This window comes from Mytilus galloprovincialis, chromosome 9, assembly GCF_965363235.1.
Source record: "Mytilus galloprovincialis chromosome 9, xbMytGall1.hap1.1, whole genome shotgun sequence".
NCBI lineage: Eukaryota > Metazoa > Mollusca > Bivalvia > Mytilida > Mytilidae > Mytilus > Mytilus galloprovincialis.
Window position 1 is genome coordinate 39401135 of NC_134846.1, and position 20525 is coordinate 39421659.

General features: G+C 31.8%; 1 protein-coding gene across 3 annotated transcripts in view; it reads left to right on the plus strand.

Annotated features, from left to right (window-relative positions):
• LOC143044981 (galactoside alpha-(1,2)-fucosyltransferase 1-like) overlaps window positions 1-17994 on the plus strand; it is a 31716-nt gene extending 13722 nt beyond the window's left edge. For 2 of the 3 annotated variants that reach the window (XM_076217261.1, XM_076217263.1), the window contains exons 2-3: window positions 8393-8476; window positions 15973-17994. In XM_076217261.1, the coding sequence (XP_076073376.1) occupies window positions 8461-8476; window positions 15973-17165 (1209 nt within the window). In that variant the 5' untranslated portion in view covers window positions 8393-8460 and the 3' untranslated portion in view covers window positions 17166-17994. Of the gene's footprint in view, window positions 1-3559; window positions 3718-8392; window positions 8477-15972 lie in introns of those variants that run through there. The other variant, XM_076217262.1, reaches the window with a different exon arrangement.
• The last annotated feature ends 2531 nt before the right edge of the window (window positions 17995-20525 follow it).

A 20525-nucleotide genomic window follows, 5' to 3' on the forward strand; every position in this document is an offset into this window, starting at 1 on the left:
TAGTGTTCTATTTTGTGTTAAAAGAAACGGAGTGGCTAGCCGGACGAATAGTGCTAGGGCTATTTGTCCGGCCATTGCAATGCGCTTGTCATTTTATGTGCGTACGGAAGTGCGTGTAATATTATCTTCAGCAGTCGCGTGTAATCCAATCACTGATTTTCAATTTTGAGATCAATGCTGAAAACGACGATATCAATATTTGTGATAAATTACTGAATAAACTCATCATAGATACCAGGACTAAATTTTGTATATACGCCAGACGCGCGTTTCGTCTACAAAAGACTCAGACCACCCTTATAATATTGAATTGTGATATCAACACCACACAAATATATTTTCATTATATTATATATGATTGTAAAAAGACACAATAAGATATCATTTATCATTAATTTTTATGATTTAAAGATAAATTACACATTCTGATTCTAATAAATAAAGACCATCAAAGAAATATAAAACCCGATAACATCTTGATATCAATGCATCTTATTGTTCGCTGGCTTATTGTTTGCTAGCTTGAGTCTGGTTATCGTAGTTAGCATATGTCGTTTATGCATAAGAAACACTGTAAACGTGCTTTCAAAATGATTGATATGAACAATAAATTTAATGTTTAGACAATATATTTTTCTTTATCTGAAAGAGTTATAGCAATGATTTTATAATTATTCAGAATCAGTTTAAGTAAAATTATGATAAAACTGATGTCGAGTGGATTTGAAGAAAGAACAATTTAATTCCATTTCTTAAAATATTTGGGATTTAAAAATGTTTTTATTATTACTTCATACATGTATTAGATGTTTTGGTCCGTTTACTCGCAAAGGTAGGTACAACTAGCAATTTTGTTTTATCAAAGGAATTCTGATTAATATGTGTCATTCGATATTGATCAGAACATCCACAGAATTGGCTTAAGGTCAGAACACACAGCAAACAAGTAAAAATAAATAAAATACAAATAAAATAAAACACAGAATTTTTCGTCTTGATATAGTTATTTTATGCTGACTTCCTTTTTATACAAACATCAAAGTAATTTCATTTATCATACTTCAGTTTGTATTATCTTAAAAAACCGTCTTTAAAAAATACTATTACCGGATCAGTAGTTTCAAAAACTATTTACTTTGTATAAACTATTTACTGGAAACAATTTTTTTTTCCAGAAAAGAGCTTTGAAAAAGTTTTTAACCTTAAAACTTATCTAAGTAAACACCCATTTTCTCTCAAGATCGCTGAACCTATCACTCATTTTATAAAACCCATCGTTGAAAGGAAACTTTAGGCCATTTGATTTACTTTTTTGTAAATGTATATACATACCCCCCTCCCCTGAAAAAGGCTGAAACATGAACAACACAAAATACTACGCCATCCAACCTCTCAAAGCCTAACAATTACTAAACTGTAGATAATCAGCCACTAATACATAGGATTTGTGAATATACTTTAATTGTATTTGTTATCTTCGGAAAATCGTATTTAGGAAGTTTGTGGAATATGTACATGTGAAAGTCTATATGATATATAGTTCAGTCAGTATGTCCTAATTGCATCAGGAAAACGATATATTGCGTAGATATAACGACGTGTATATTTTACCCTCACTTCCACAAGAGACGTGCAATTGGTTCATTGATATGTTTCGGAGTTTAGTGTGGTATATACGCTGAAATAGTATACATGATTGTTTAAGGCCAGCTGAAGGGAGCCTCCGGGTGCTGCGTTGAAGACCCAGTGGTGGCCCTGAGTTGTTTTCTATTCTTTGGTCGGGTTACTATCTCTTTGACACATTCCCCGTTTCAATTCTCAATTCTATATTAAGACCATTCTTTTTTTAACCCATACTTGTGATATTTTGTTGAAAAAAAGTAGGAATTCCAAGAGATGAATTAATTTAGCTTAATATTCTTATATTTTCTATTATGTCATTTAGTTTTCAATTTTGTGTTGAAAAAATATAGATATACTTTAATGTTTATGCTTATACAACTTCATTATATCTATAAAGCTATATATATATATAAAATCTATATTTTATTGCATTTCGACTCATTGCGTATATTGACTGTCCCTTTGGTATCTTTCGTTCCTCTTTTATAGTTAATTCGTTTTTTGCGCAACATTAATAATAAATAAAAGTATAGCTGACTTTGATCCTTGTTCTTTGAAAAGAGATAAATTTAGGTCGTAGTGGTTTAACTTGTTGATTTATATTTTTGGCCATCTCTCTCTCTCTCTCTCTCTCCTCTATATTCCTGCCTTTCTTTATTTTTACTGGTCTTTCTTAAAATCAACGTCTCATGCAAAATATTTAAACCTGTAATCAAAATATTGTATACTTCTGAATGTTTTGATTTATATTTAGATATCGCTTACACACAACAAAAATAGATAACATCAACCCTAAGGATTGTATGGGTTATAAAAAAATAGTCACTTTAACTTCTCTAGGGACGTCCGTTTGGCAGAGCGGGGTGTATTCATATGTAGACATGCCCGGCCGGAATGGGGATGTTAAATCTAATCCTTCGTGTAGGTATAATCAGAAAAATGCCATCTATGCACAGGCAACGATCTCAGTCTAAAGTTCGTATTAATTTTCTTATATTTACAATGTAGATTTGTTTGTATATTATCTGTTCCTCTAAGGCGATTTTTTTTCTTAAAAAAGTATAGGTAAATTTTTAACATTAGCATATTGCTTAAGACTGCATGAATACGGAAAAAATTTCGATATTTAAATACTTTACGGTGCGAATCACCGTACTATTCTGTTTCTGTTTCGAACAAATAGTAAGAATTGGACAGTTCTTTTTAATCAGAGCATGGAAGTATTATACTGACAATACAATAATTCCATGATGACAGACAGAGTATTTTCTTCAGTATATATATAATGATATAACTAGTATACTATGTTTTAAAGGGCCTGAAATTAAGCCTCCCATTAACTACGTAAATTCTTTATTCCACAGCATAAAATATGAATTTACAAATTAAACCTCTACGACCTAAATTACTCTCTTTTCAAATAATAAGGATCAAAGTTAGCTGCTTTTATTTATTATTTATGTTGCGAAAAAATATAATTCACTCAACGAGTCGAAATGCAATAAAATATAGTTTTATAGCTATATAGATAAGTGAAGTTGTGAGCATACATATTGTTGTTTTGAACAATTAAATTTATAGTGTTCTAAATTATTCCTTTTTAATACTATTTCCATAATTATTACTTAAAGGACTCAAAAGTACATTTAACTTTAACCCACTGTGTTAAGTCATATTTATGTAATCAAAACAGGTTCTGTACAAAAAAAAACGTAATTAGCTTTGAACTGATGAACAAATGACAACAAATTAGCATTTAAATATACATGATGCGTGACCTTGAAAACTAGAAATGATTGAATAAAAAAACCTGTAAACAAATGATTTATATCGTGAAAAATTAGTCAATTATAGAGTTGTCCATTTAAAGGTGTAAATCGAAATATTTTAAACAGGTACTGTCTAGTATCCGTTAAAATCTTATGGGTGTATTGTAAAACGAAGCTAATTTTACACCGTCATGATTTATATATACGGGATACAAAATGAAATTAAAAACAATGTGAAGGAAATATTGTGTATATAATTTCCCGTATATATAAATCGTGACGGTGTTAAACTAGCTTCGTTTTAAAATACACGTGACAATATGAGGTAAGTTCTTATTATATCGCGCTTTCTCTTTAGCTGTAATACTTTGTGTCAAGGAGTTATATGGAAGTTTCAAACGGAATCAGAAATTTAAGTTAAAAAAGATCTGTCTAAGCATAGACTGGATGAAAGCGAAAGATTCGCAAGGTTCCACCCATGCTCCTGTACGCAACCTTTCATAATACAACTTATAAGCCTAGTATGAATGTGTTTTACATTGTGTATAATTGTTTTATATGTAAAAGGTAGAGCTAACCAAATTTAAGATACCAAATATTCACATGATTTTGAGATATTTTGTGTCTTTTGCTTTTGTATATAAAAATAAATATGAGACATACGTGGTATTATAAATGAATCCATGATCTTTTCAAAGAACTTGCTTCTTTTACTCATATTTTAAATGAATATTAAAAAGGGTGCAACGACTCGTATCTGGCCATTTTCGTCACTTGGATGGCAATACAGCTTTAACATTATTCAAATATTTAAAACAAATTTTCCTTTCCAACAATAACAATTTAATTCTTAAGATAAACAGATAAAGTAAATAAATTACAATTGTTTGAATTATATATAAATACTTTGCACGTAGCCCTTATGGAAAAACTAAGATATTCAAAATTTATCCAAACTTTAAAGAAATAAAATTTCAAAAGTACATATACGTTGCAGTGGTGGCTTTGATCATTGAAGTAATATATTGACTATTCATATTATTTCCTATAGTTCGATTGACATATAGTTACGTAACCTGAACTGTGATCGAAAAGGAAATAGATATCCTCGTGAATAGGTACACAAATATAGTTGATGATTGAATTAAAAGTACGTAACACTACACTCCTATATCAACTCTACACTACACTGTATATACACGGTGTCTTCCTCCTATTCCTACTTTTTAAAAATACTATTCCTTCTATTCCCACTTGCATATAATAATAGATGTTTGATAAATAATTGGTTTTTAGGTTGATTAGAATTTCATCTAAGATTTACCTGTATTTTTTTTTTTAAATGCATAACATAGACAAGAAAAGACAAGACAATATTTTTTTTAAGTCCCACCTCTTCATTATATAAAACATACAAAAGGAGTAGGTCCGGTAAGGGCCGATTTCGGCCTCAATTTTCAAGTTCATCTAACGTAAGATTTTAGACACTTTCTAAACACTTAAGTGTCTATTTCAATTGATTCAATTAGTTAATGGGGAAGATATTAACTTAATAAGTCATTTAAAACGCCCCGATTCAAGCTTAAATAGGAAAAATCTATCAAATATGCCAAAAATCGTCACTTTTCAGATGATTTTTGTCAAAAATGAAAGTGGCCGCATCCGTGTTCATCCTCAACCTTTATATATATTATGTATTATCATCAAATACAACTTACATTTCAATATTATGAATGAACACGAATGCGGCCACTTTCATTTCAGACGGAAACCGTCTAAAATTTAACTAAAATGCTACAATTGTGAAAATTTCAGTAATTTAGCATGACTTAATGATGCTAGTACCCGATATATGTGCATTGTTTTGTCAAAAACAGCCCATTTTTATGTAGCAGAAGCATTTTACTTTGCAATAAATATCTAAACGATTACATTTTCACAATTTTCTAAAACTGCTATATTTTGAGGCCAAAAAGGGGTCTTACTGAACCTACTCCTTTGGTAAAACAACATCATAAAACATACAAGAGCCACTCTAAAAGGGTTATGAGAGACTATCTAAAATTTATTTACATTATTTACACTAAAAGTAGCTATATAAAATACATTTTCTTTAGAAATAAAATGTCATTGCAGATTTTGGCAGTATAAAAGTACATATTTTCATCTGTGAATAAAAATATAAATTTATAGTCATCAGACCGTTGCATTAAATTAACATTAAATAGAGTTGCTTGATAAAACAAATAACAACGCAAATCTTCATACAAAGGACAATTCATTAATACATGTTTTTCATCTTCAATTAAAAGATTTTCATTACAAATTCTGTTATAACAAATTCTATTTTCAACTAAAAGACTTTCATACCTTTCAGTCTCAATTTTTGATATACAATAGTTGGTACACAGTGACTGTTTATGTATAATATCTTGTTTATTTGTAATGTTTCTTTTTTCATCAAAGAAATACTTAAAAATAAATAAAAATTATGATAAATAGATTGGAGTTAGATTTATTTCAAAATTGTTTGAAATTGTACTTAAAAATAAAGAAACATCATGATGAATAGACTTGAGTTAGATTTATCATTTAAAAAAAATCAATTTGTAACCTTAAAAAATTGTCTGCTGTACTAACAAATCATGATACAAATAATATTATAACCAAGTATAATCTTAAGATGTGGAATAACAGTATACTCTAAAAATATAATTACTTGGACCAATAATCCACAAGCAAACGACAACACAGTAGGGCGTATGCTAATCTTCAGTACGCAAAAGAATCTAACACACTTATCAGCTGTAGATATCATATATGGTGATGGTACATTTTACACCTGTCCAATCCTATTCTTCCAACTGTTGTATTTTCACGCAATAGTTGACGGGGCAATGTATCCACTCGTGCACAGTTTACTTCCAGCCAAGAGTGAACTAGTATATATATGTTAGCGGCAATAAGTGAAATTAGGCATTAAGTTTAAATCCTAGGCAATAACCTAACGCCTAGCTAGGCAGTATGTCTAATGCCTAAATGATGTTAGGCATTAGTCTTAAATCCTAGGATTTAAACTTAAATCCTGAAAAATGTGTGCAGGCATTAAGATTAATGCCTAAAATATAAATGCGAGTAAACAAAAGACATTCATTTAAATAAAAATATTTTGTTAAATAATAACATTATGAGAACTAGGTTTATCGAAATTGTTCAAAGAATGGTCCTATAAGATTACATTTTTAGGACAGAAATTATGATAATGTAAGGACCGACTTACGACATGTCTCAGCATGCACATCGAAGCTATCTGAGCTTTATCTTTGAGGATTATATTAGCTAGGATGTTTTAACCGCTGTCCGGAATATTGGCGTAAAAAAAATATCAAATGACAAAAATTAAATACATGTATTGTATCAAATTTAACAAACAAATTTAATTAAAAAAAACGATTCAATATTAAAAAATACTTTTTTTTCTAAATTTAAAGGTACTAAGTAATTTTGATATTATAATTGTACATTTAAACTCTTTGAAACTTGTGGAACTGTTTAATAACAAAGAAAATTTACTTATCCAATAAAAAAAAAAATGGAAAATGGTGTGAGCAAAAAATCATATCTTAATTTTGTCTACTTTTGAGCAGTTCAAACCAGCTCGACTAGTGAAGTGTACAAATGTTCAAATACATATTATAATTATGCTATAGAATTGCCCCCTTTTTTATTGGATACAATCTCTTTTTTTTTAAATTTTAAATCTTTTTAATATTTTGTAATACCACAAAAACATGAAAAAAATATGAGTTAATTCTGTTTTTTAACTGTTAAAATTACTAATTAAACTTACTTTTGAAGATCCTGTCAAATGAATGTATATTTATACATGTAATATTAGAAATATAATTAAGAAACGACTTTATATCAAGAATAAATCACAAAAAGGCTGTTTCTTCCACTACACGCAATGCATCTGGAGAAAAGCACAAGAAACAGGTCTTCAGGTTCCATATAAGGATGACGACAATATTCATCTACTAGTACGCTGTGCTGCTGTACTTCCACTTATACACTTTGCTGAGGTTGAAGATGTGTGGTTTAATGCCCTCACAGACATATATCAGATTGATACCAACATCAACAGCACATCCTTTACAGACTATGTAACAACATACTGGATTGAACAGAACAGTCACCTTTGGAACCACTACTTACATGTAACACAAGGACCAAGGACAACAAATCGTCTAGAGGGATGGCACAGCAAGCTGAAGAAACATGCTCACACATCCATATCCAAACAAATTAAACTTCTGAAAAATGAGGAAGCCTTCAACACCCTGACCTTGATCCAGTATGCAGCCGATGGGAAGAGAGTGGCCCCCAAAACGAAGCATGTAGAAATCAACAACAGATTAGACGAACTTAAGATTAGACATCGCAACCAGGAAGTCACAACAGTAGAGTTTGGTAATACAGCCTCCCACATTCTTCACGTGGAATGGATTGATAAACTTTGATAGACTTGTAAACAGTGATTGTCTAATGTTTGTGCTACAATGTGTGATTGGATTTAATGCTGTTGTATAATTTGTGTTATATTATGCTCGCTGGAATCTACAGTAGAATTTGTGTTGTTAAAGTAATAAAATAACTTACTTATATTTGTTTTAATTTCTTTCATATTTATTTTGTTTAAAAAACAGAATTCATACAGATGCAAAAATAACTTATTACCTGTTCTAATAAAAAAACACTGGACGATTAACTGTTGATTAAAAAATGTTTGTACAGTATAATCCTTTGTTTGCACAAGTGTTCCCACTTGAAATTTTACCTTTTCTTACCAGATTTTTAAAAAGTAGGAATAGAGGGAATGAACCATATACACATAAATTATAGGATGTCATAACATTTACGCAGTCATTGTTAGTAAGGGCAATCATACTAAATTATGTTTTTAATAAAAAATAATATAAAACATTTTTGACATTTTTCAGGTAAATTGACGTTTTATGATGAGGATGAAACAGGCGTAAAATGGATCAAGCTATATTGTTGGAATATAATGGAGAGAAGAAAGCGTAAGTAATATCGCCCATATCGGGCTACACTTCATATATTTCTTCTTCTTTCTTTGCTTTTTAGACCTTTGAAAGCTAGTTTGTTAGATGTGTACGGATTTATAGTTTAGTCTTAGATGCATGATTTGTTTTATTAGTTGTTAGTGGCTTGAACTAGCAGTCAGATAACTGCAAGTACTCTCAGATCTGTTCCTAGTGTCTTTTTTTGTCGGGATGTACAAGTACCCGGCCGCGTCCACTTGTATTTTTGTCCATCTGATGAGGTAAGCCTTTTTCAACTGATTTTTGTAGTTCGTTCTTATGTTGTACTGTTATACCACTGTCCCAGGTTAGGGGGAGGGTTGGGATCCCGCTAACATGTTTAACCCCGCCACATATTATATATGTATGTGCCTGTCCCAGTCAGGAGCCTGTAATTTAGTGGTTGTCGTTTGTTTATGTGTTACATATTTTTTTTTCGTTCATTTATTTATATAAATAAGGCCGTTAGTTTTCTCGTTTGAATTGTTTTACATTGTCTTATTGAGTTCTTGTATAGCTGACTATGCGGTATGGGCTTTGCTCATTGTTGAAGACCGTACGGTGACCAATAGTTGTTAATGTCTGTGTCATTTTGGTCTTTTGTGGACAGTTGTCTCATTGGAAATCATACCTAATCTCCTTTTTTATATTAGTGTAATGTTATCAGATTTATCACGTGGAGAGAACTCCGGGACCAGGGCACTGGTTTTCGAAAGTATCGTATGGCTAAGACATACATGACCTAAGATTATCTTAGGAACTATCTTAGTCCTAAGTGAAGTTTTTGAAAGTATCTTAAGATTATTCCTAAAATTAATCGTAAAGTTTAGACATCAAAATTCATGTCTTAAGATGGGGTCTCAGGATCGTCAGAAATATTTTTCCTTTAAAATTGTATCGATACATGTAACTCATTTATTTTGCTACTATCGACCTTTTTTCGTTTAAGGTATTGTTTGACTCTTCATTGGATGAAAATAAGAATTTCATTGCTGTAAACAGCAATTGATGAAATGGATCTATTTCTTTTTTGTATCGATCTGATGAGTTAAGTCCTTTTCAACAGATTCTTATAGGTTGTTCTTCTGTTGTACTGTTACACCACTGTCCCCGGTTATGGGAGGGTTGACACGCCTTAAAATTAGTTTAACCCCGCCAAATTCTGTATGTACCTGTCTCAAATCAGGAGCCTGTAATTCAGTGATTGTCGTTTGTTGGTGTGTATCATATTTGTTTTTCGTTCATTATTTTGTACATAAACCAGGCCGTTAGTATTCTCATTTGTCATGTTTGTATTGTTTTAAATTTGTCATTTCGGGACCTCTTATATCTGACTATGCGGTATGGGTTTTGCTCATTACTGAAAGTTACCTTATTGTTGTTATTAATTTCTGTGTCATTTGGTCTTTTGTGGAGAGTTTTCTCATTTTAACGTCATGCCACATCTTGCTATTTTTATATTTGTCCGCTAAATGCATCCTCATGCTTTTATCGTGTATTTCAATATGGCTGTGTCTACTGGACGTTAAGCAACCAGCACTCAACTGATCAATAAAATTTAATGTTAAGTACAGTTGTTAGTATTGAACACGAAGGAAGCATATTGCAGAATTGATTATGCTGCATATATATGCATTATGTGCATGTGTACAACGTGCAAACATGCAACGTGAACCTCAATATCTGTTTAAACATAGATTTTCCTGTCCATATTAGACTACAACAAAAGACTTCAAATATTTTTAATACTTAAGGAATGACTGTAATATTTTTGTCTGTCTATGAAGAAATAACATAAAAAATTTGGTGCACACTGAATAACGCGCGTAGCGGGTTATTCAACAGTGTGCACCACATTTTTTATGTTAATTCGAATAGACAGAAAAAATATTACAGTCATTTCTTATAATTTAATTTTAAATTCCAATTTAAACCGTAGAAAACCATGTAAAAACATTGATGACGTCACGGTCACATGACAAAATTGTGTCTATGATATGATAAACAAAACGACGTCAGCCAATCAGAAGACGCGTTACAGCCAAAATTGAATTATATGATATTATATCAAATTACTAATATCCAACCATAAAAGCTTCATTTTAACAACGCATTGATTGTAAATAGTTTTTATTTATTTATTACTTCTACTATTTATGATAGTTTTATGATTGTTTAATTATCTTGTGAATATATGAGCGCGAGAATCCAAATTTATACCGATGTACAACCTCTCTTGGATGAAGTCGGGGGAAAATCCACAAATTCACACTTTTTTAATATATATGTTTTACGAAAAATAAAACGTAAGGACAATCACAAGACTCGAAAATGTCACAAAAAATCTTACAAGTAATTTAAAGTTGATTGCAAGCATACAGATTTGTTCATAATTAGTCTTACGGCTTTTTTGTGAATCATCGCAAGATTTGTTTCAATATTATTTAAGACTTTATGGACTGATTATCACAAACTGAAGACTTCAAAAATGAATTTCCTGTATCTTTTATATAGATACGGAGTTCATATGGATACGGAATACTTCAACTTTATTTGTATAACTGTATATCAAATAAATGTGTACATATGCTATGAGCAAGAGAAAGAGTTTGTACATTAAAGATGCCGCGGTAATAACTCTCTTGAATGAAGGACTCTGAATTGTCTAACTAGAACAAATTCGGATATTTATCCTAAGCTGAAATAGTTTAACGAAACCTATTACATTGTACATATGAGACTAAGATATATTCAAGATAGTCTTATAAAATATTCTCGTCTTCAGACACCACCGATTGAAACAGGCTCCCATAATAGTATGCTTTGGACAATTTCTACATATAATGTTACAAAGTACAAATTCAGGACCTCTTGTAGGTGACGTTAAAGAACTTGAAATCTCTTACATAGGTTACACCTCCCGATCCCGATGGGGGAGATATGTAGTAAACTTTAACGCAACAACAACAAAACAATAAAATGAAATCAAAAGAGATTGAGAGTTAATTTTTAAACTTTTATGCCTATTTGAAATAAAAAAAAAACTTCGGTAAACGTCACTATGCTATAAAATATAAGTTAATCTTGGGCTAGTTTCACGTATCTGTCCCAGGAAAATTGTTAATGGGCCTTTCTTATCACAAAATGCTTCTGAAGTCTGTGATACGACAAAGTGCAAATTACGTCTGTGTCACGAAAAAGTGCAACTTAAGTCTGTGTCACGACAACGTTCAAATTAAGTCTGTACCACGAAAAATTGCAACTACAGTCTGTGCTACGACAAAGTGCAACCTATGAATTCGGTACTTCGAAGACGTGCAACTTAAGTCTGTGCTACGACAAAGTGCAACTTAAGTCTGTGACACGACAAAGAGCAACTAAAGTCTGTGTCATGACAAAGTGCAAATTAAGTCTGTGCCACGACAACGTGCAACAAAAGTGTGTGCCACGACAAAGTGCAATTTAAGTCCGTCCTACGAAAAAGTGCAACTTAAGTCTGTCCTACGACAACGTACAACTTAAGTCTGTCCTACGAGAACGTGCAACTTAAGTCTGTCCTACTAGAACGTACAACTTAAGTCTGTCCAACGACAACGTACAACTAAAGTCTGTCCTACGAGAACGTGCAACTTAAGTCTGTTCTACGAGAACGTGCCACTTAAGTCTGTCCTACGACGACAACGTGAGACTTAAGTCTGTCCTACGAGAACGTGCAACTTAAGTCTGTACCACGACAACGTGCAACAAAAGTCTGTGCCACGACAAAGTGGCTAGCAGATTTATTAGTTTTTACAATGTGTGTCATGACAAATTGCAACTTAAACTCTTTACACAAGTATTCTAGATTTCAAACTAAATGACAAATTGAAAGAGTTGGTATTGCTTTGCTTCATAAAAAAGAATGGCCAACGTAGATACAAGTATCTTGTCTTAGGGAAGGGATAAATCCTACTTTGTAAAGGATCACTCTGATTCAAACAAAAAATTCTCTGAAACTGATATTATCAAGATGCTTGATTTCTTGATTGACAACATATTGGCGTTCCAATGGGAGCAAACTGTGCCCCTCTACTTGCCGACTTGTTTCTTTATTATTATGAGGCTGACTTCATGCAGGAACTTCTTAGGGAGAAAGACAAGAAGTTAGCAATATCCTTTAACTCTACTTTCCTCTATATTGATGATGTTCTTTCACTAAATAATTCTAAATTTGGTGACTATGTGGAACGCATCTATCCCATCGAACTAGAGATAAAGGATACTACAGATACAGTTTAGTCAGCCTCATATCTTGACTTACATCTAGAAATTGCATGACAATGAGGGTCGGTTGAAAACAAAACTTTACGACAAAAGAGATGATTTCAGCTTTCCAATTGTGATTATTCCATTTCTAAGTAGCAACATTCCAGCAGCACCTGCATACGGGGTATATATCTCCCAATTGATACGATTTTCCCGTGCTTGCATTTCCTATCATGATTTTCTTGATAGAGGGTTGCTGCTCACAAGGAAGCTATTAAACCAAGAGTTCCAAATGGTGAAGTTGAAATCATCCCTTCGTAAATTTTACGGACGGCATCACGAGTTGGTTAACCGTTATGGAATAACCGTTTCACAAATGATATCGGATATGTTCCTTACGTCGTAACTACAATCCTCTTCCCTTTCATGAATGTGACCTACCGAATTAGACTATTTACCGGATTTGTTATCACATAAGCAACACGACGGGTGCCACATGTGTCCTACGACAAATTGCAAATTAAGTCTGCAGAGTTCTCGAAAATCTTTTTTTCCTGGTTTTCCTTGAAGAAAACCTGGCTGTTCTATTGCAAAATACCAAAAACTGTCTTGTTCCTTTGTAAAAATTTGGTGGTCAAAACCTTTGGACAGCTGCTTTTCGAGAACTCTGAGTCTGTCATAGGACACATGCTTTGTCCTTAATTCAAGATATGTTTTGACTTTTGTCATAACTTGTAAGAAAGAACAATTCTTGTCCAAAGACAATAAGTAATTACGATAAGGTTAATAGGTCTATTGCAAAGACTAAGTACAAAGATACATATTTTGAGGATATCGGTGTTTATAACGGTAATAAATTGACTAGAAATGTATGATGTTTCATACGTTCAACTGAATAAATGACCCAATGCAACATGCTTTGGCCTCGAACATCAATAAAGAGACATTTATTGTCGAAATGCGAATCTGATGCAGAGGTAAAAGTATCGTCAATGTTATATTTACGATTAACAAAACGACCACAGTCATTTTAAGTCTCATTTTGCTAGATGATTTTATTAATTTTTACAATGTGTTACATTTAAAAATAATAGATGATTTTCCATAGTCCGTTCGATCATAAAGATTTTGTACATTGTTTTTCTATAGTAGCATATTAAATTATAATCACTAATATATTTGGATAAGGATAACATTAATATACTTAGCTTTTTAATCCATCACACGTTTACTGGTAAAATAAATGCCATTGAGGGAATAAATTATAAAGAAGTAGAACATTCATATGGATTTAACTTTAATTTTGATCATTGAGAAGCATGATTTCTCTTGACTAATAGCTTGTGATTAAAACGTTCAGCTGACTGGAATCATGAATCGGCCTTATGATATCCTTTAATCTCATATGTACAATGTAATTGGATTCATTAAACATATTTTTTAGCTTAAGATAAGTGTCAGGATTTGTCCTAGTTACAACAAGCTAGGACTTCCCAAAAAGCTAGCCTGTCTGACATCACTAACTGTTTTTATGTTTGTTATTGTGTTAGTTGTAGAAAAAGCATATACTTATTATTTGTGAACATTACATTGTCATTCTAGTATGATCTAAACAATAAAACACTGACCATATAATTAACAGTTATAGCCAGAATAAAACAATTCCAAACGTTTGAACTGGAACCATGACGGTAGAACGATTAACCTACAACAGGGAACACATTAATTAAGGGATCTTAAGGTAGCAATTATGCCCCAATATAAAGAGGGTTATCTAATAGTGCTATCATGACTTATTTTTTTTCTGTTTACTTCTTCGGTACAATTTTAGACAGTAATATTGTCTTAAACAAATCTATTTCTTAGACTAATAAGACCCCTTATAATTCCGCTTACTATTTTTTGGGGTATATCATTGCCTTCAATTCGTTCTCGTCTATAATATGCATGAATTATTTGCAACTTGACGTTTGATCTTCACACAACCATCGATCCTGTTGGTAATATTTTCTTGCTATGTGATGCGGATTATTTTGTTCCTTCAATTGTTTTTATTGTAGTACAAAAGCGTAAGGGGTTTTCAATAAATCATTTTCAGATTAGATGCATAAAAAAAATCAAGTTGTCTTGAAGTTCTGTCACAATAGGGTGATTTTCTAAGTTTTAATTTCTAAGGTATTCTTAATTTATATGTAGGAACTCTGAGATTTTACCAGCAATATGCTATATTGTGAACAGATCGGGTATTACCAGTTCACATCAAAATAAGTATGTGGATGTCAATGAGAACACTATCCACCTGAAACCAAGGTACAACGATGAAAATAATATAATTTCTTTAAAAAAAGGACCCGACAAAATTTAAATTTGATAAAGAGTAAAGACATGTATAACCTTTAAATGCAAGCTAAAAGTTTAGATGGCCATTGTCTATCGATGAAAAGGGAGTAGTAAAGGTCTCAATTGACTTCAGCGCAATGTGTAGTGCTGAACAACATTTTAGATGATATGTAAAATAATTGACATCGATATATTCCCATATGAATGAAACAATAACAGGGGCACAAAATATATATGAGAAGTAGAAAAGAAAATTTACTGATGTAATTTTGTCAAGATATTTTTAATAAATTACCGACAGTATATATGTTATAAATTGACATAAGACATCTAGTTTAAGGTCCAACTGGGATGGATTAAGGATTTTTCGCTTATTTTCAAGTGCGTTAGAAATGGATAAAACAAGTTCTAGATTATCTTGAATTAATACAATTCAGTTGTCAGTGAACGATATGAATTATTCACAAAAAGTTTTTTTTAATGAAGCTGACCTGCTTGCCTCTGACATGAACTATCAATTTGAAAGTTAACTTAAATATATGAGATGTAAGATTTCGCTGGGAAGGGGAATACTGAATAAAAGAATAAAAGAATACCAGTTTATATACTAGAGGGAATATAAGAATTTTTATGTTTTCCGTCTGCCTTTTTTTCTTCAATTTTGTTTATAAATTCTGATTTATATAGGTACAGTTTCATTCGGCCGTTAGGATTGCTAAGGTACTGCGGTATTTTCAAATGTATTCACTATCTAGAATAATATGCCTTTATGATCCTTTCTGTAGTTAAATAATATTGTAAAATACACATATGTTTTATTGTGAAATGGTGAAGTTTTTATTTTATTATGTATAGTGATATTCATGTGAATTTTTCTCTTTGTGTTTTAGGTATAGTAATCCCGTGTTTAACCTGTGCCTTTGTGTTGATATTTTTCGTATTCCAGACGAATGTCAACAAATTCCCAATTTTTGAAGTCTTCAACGATCAGATTAGAAATGGAATTATAACAAAACGTAACTGGACGAAAAACCATTCAGTACTTTTTAAAGGAAAAAACATCAAACCTTTATCAAAAAAAGTGAGAAATGAATCAACAAGAAAAACATTACTGAAACAAACCAAATTTACCTTTACTACCAAAGGGAGAAATGAATCAACAACACAATCATTCCTGAAACAAACTTTTACCACTAAAGGAATAAAAATTTCAACTATGACTTCTGCTATCATTGCAGTGAGAAACAATTCTAACAATAAGACACATTTTGTATGTCCGGTCTTCATGGGTGGCTTTGGAAACACGATGTTCCAATTGGCCGCACACTTTGGTGTTGCGATGTCTAAAGGTATGCGGGTAATTGTTGCGAACAACTCGGAGTTGAATCGTGTTTTCAAACTGGAAGACATTGATATCAGGCATAATACAGATATTTGCAAGACATTTATTTCCCGAGGAGAAAGACAGAACTGCGCATATGATAAAAATCTGCTGAAATTTAGCAGTTTTCAAAATATAAGACTCGGACAATATCTTCAGTCTTGGAAATATTTTTATGATTTTAGAAGTCAACTTAAGAAACAGTTCACATTTAGAGACCATTTACTTCAGGAAGCAAAAAGTAAAATAGTTCAAACAGTGAAACGATTCAATAGAGGATCAACAAGGGACGTCACTCTAGTTGGTGTTCGAGTACGCAGAGGAGACATGGTAAATCATAAATTTGGATATAATATAGCGACACCAGAATATTTAACTAAGGCCGTGCAATATTTTCAATCAAAATATAAGAATGTAGTATTTATTATTTCATCTCAAGATATTCCATGGACTAAAGCTAACATGCCAAACAATACTAACGTTGAATATTTAACTAGTCCTAAAAGGGAGATAATCGTAGCTACTTTAACGTTATGCAACCATACAATAACAACAGTCGGTTCATTCAGCTGGTGGATAGGATGGCTTACAGGAGGAGAAGTAACGTATTTCAAATGGCCAGCAAAAGAAGGATCTGCGTTAAGAAAACAATACAGCAAAGATTTTTCGGATTTTTACTACCCGGGGTGGATTGGAATGTAAACGATAACTTTTGGATATAATCTTTCGGAAATATTTGAATTATGAGCATACTTTCCGAAACACTTTAGGTGACAAGAAAGTATATGAAGGTAGCTTCGCTTCAAGGCGCATGATTATATTTTGGTTAATTGTAACTGTTGAATTAAGATGAGAAACTCGAACCGTTAGATTCAAGTATCGTTATCTCTCAATGCACCATCTCTACAACCAAAAGTATTGCATTCATACATACAGATACGATTATCAAACCTCTCCTCTTAGAAGAGTTGACTTGAATTTTGGGAAATTATGGGTTTTTTGGGGACGGTATGTGGTTTTATCCTATTGAATGTTTTTGCTTACCATGGTTTTTTGTTGTTTGTGGGTTATCTTGGTTTGTTTTTGCCCTTTAGGTTTTTTAAAGGGGGAGGGCTTGTCTCATATTCGACACAAAATTTATTAAAGATATCTAGAGGTCCACATAACTTTAAAATTCTATATGTATTATTCAGTAACATACAGACAATTATAGATATGCTTGTCTGTCTTTTAGTATTACACAAGCGGTGATTACATGCATGATTTAAAAATAGCAAGAACATTGTTCCAAGTTGTGTCAATATGTGCCTTTTTATGTGTTGTTTGTTTTGATAAAAAAAAGAGGCATATCATAATTTGCATAATTTATTCATCGAAGCAGCCACTTGCATTAAAATATTATGTATGTGTTCTAATTATAATACAAGATGCATTTAACGTTTTGCATTATATAACCAAGCATTTACAGTTTGCAAACTTGATTGTTAAAGTTATTTGTTATTTTATTAAAAATAAATAATTCCAAAGAAAACGCGTTGCCTTATTCAAGAACGTAGCATACCATACCTGTTTTTACATTTCACGAAAATATTTCCACTATTCATTATTTACACATAATAGTTCCAAGTTTATGTCGTCAAGATAACACTAGAACGACACGAATGATTTGGCGAAGTTTACATCTGTGTGTTGGTTTCCTCTGCCCTCCTTTTTATAGACATATCGTATGTATAATGAGTCTATTATATTCTGTTACATGTAGAACTCTTCGTTTCATTCTATTTGGAGGATTTACACGATCAGTGAATGTAAGTAAAGATTCTAATTAGATAACAAAAATCCCAGGCTCTCCTCTGAAACAAAAGGGTCAAATTCTCTACAATTTTATGGAACAATGATTTTGAAACACCCTTCTTTCATGTTGATTTGTTTTCGTACAACAGCAAAAAGGAGGTGGCCCCATACCAAGAGGACATTTAAAACTCGATATATATACGAGGCAACGCCATGACAAAAACGAAAAACAACGTTAAGAAAAACAATTGCACCAAACACTGTTGTTTAGTTCTATCATTGGAAAGAATGTTATAGTTTAGCCAGTTAATGATAATATCATGGGCAGTAAGATGTATATTGATAATTAAATGTTCGACAGATTAATTAGTAAGAATGATTTGTGATGCCATTTTATATGTTAAAAAAACAAATAAACAGTATCTCTGCATACTATTCGGTTGAATGGACCATGCATGTTATTAGGAATAAACAAACAAATAGTATATATCACCATGTCGTTTCTCAAATTTTACCTTTGTAGCGAAAAGAAAAGTTTTGTTAGTGTTTATTAGGGAAAGAAAAGGCAGTCTTAAAATCGATATACATGTATTTCTTGAAATGCAATCTCCCTTTTAATTAATACAAATCGCAAGGAGAAACCTGCGTCATATGTAACGTTGAGTTGTAGCCTTGGTATAGACCCAAAATCTTCGTCACCTTTTCTGTATAATATGAAATTGTATCATGAGCAAAATAGTAAAAATTACTAAAATTACGATAACGTACTAATAAATTATATGTATACTGGAAATAATTCAAACACTTCTTATAAGTTAAAGCTATATATCATGTATATATTATAGTTCATAATTAGCTAGGTATAAATAATATGAATTTAACTCGAAAAAGAAATCTAAATATCGAAACGTCGAGGTAATCCAAATCTGCAAGATCATTCAAATATCGAAACTGCTATGTCATCAAATATTGAAACTGCTTGGTCATCCAAATATTGAAACTGAACAGTCATCCAAATATCGGAACTGCTAAGTCATCTGAATATCGCAACTGCTAAGTTATCAGAATATTAAAATTGCTAGGTTATCTAACTATCGAAACTACTTAGCCATTTAAATATCAAACTTTAACTTCATCTGAATTTTTAACCTGCTTTGTCATCCAATTATCGAAACTGCTACGTCATCTTAATATCGAAACTTTTAAGTCATTTAAATATCGAAAGTAGAAACTTCTGTTATTGACATATTGGAACTGCCAGGTCATCTAAATATCAAAACTGCTAAGTCATCTTAATATCGAAACTGCTAGGTCATCAAACTACCGAAACTGCTGAATCAACCTTATATAAAAACTGGTATATCATTTTAATATCGGAACTGCTAAGTGATCTTAATATCAAAAGTGTTAAGTCACTCTGAATATTGAAACTGCTAAGTCATATTAATATCAAAACTGTAAAGTCATCTAATATCGAAACTGCATGAATATTATTTATATCGAAACCGTTTGTCCAACTTTAACAATCGATTAGGGGAGGTAACTACAGACGACAAATTGTCTTCAGATGGATTAGTATATTAGTAATCTACTATGTAACTCGTTGAAAAAAATCAAACAAAGAGTTTCAGAGAGAACTGTCAATTTTGACATATATTTTGACGAGACTAAACAGTATCCGTATATAAATTAAAACATCAATCGAAAGAGAATTTCATGAAGAATGTCCACATATATATACGTTAAAAAAACACCTCAGTAATACTTTCTCTCACATTATTTTACGTTGAATTTGGATACCCTTCACTTAAAATAAAAAAGATTGTATTGGAGAAATATCCAATAGAAGGGCTTTCAATAGTCAATTTCGAGAACAAATTTTACGAGACTTAAAGAATATTAATTCTGCGAGATACAAGTTATCGCACATGTGTATACATTTTATATTATTACTGTCGCATTTTCCCTAAAATGTCCTGCGCCCATAGTATCAGACGGATTGATTTTATTCTGAAATGCTCAGTGATAAGTGATGAAAATAAGAAGTAAAAGGGAAACAATTATCTCAAACCAAGCGAGAAGACAGAAACATCTCTCTCTCTCTCTCTCTCTCTCTCTCTCTCTCTCTCTCTCCGGAGAGATAAGATTTCGTAGTAACGCACAGGACCTGTGTCGTTGGTATAATTTAAACAATTTAGAGTCCTGAAAATTACATGGATGTCGGTGAATTAAATGTTCTTAAGAGCCAGTCTGTGAAAAAACCATGCA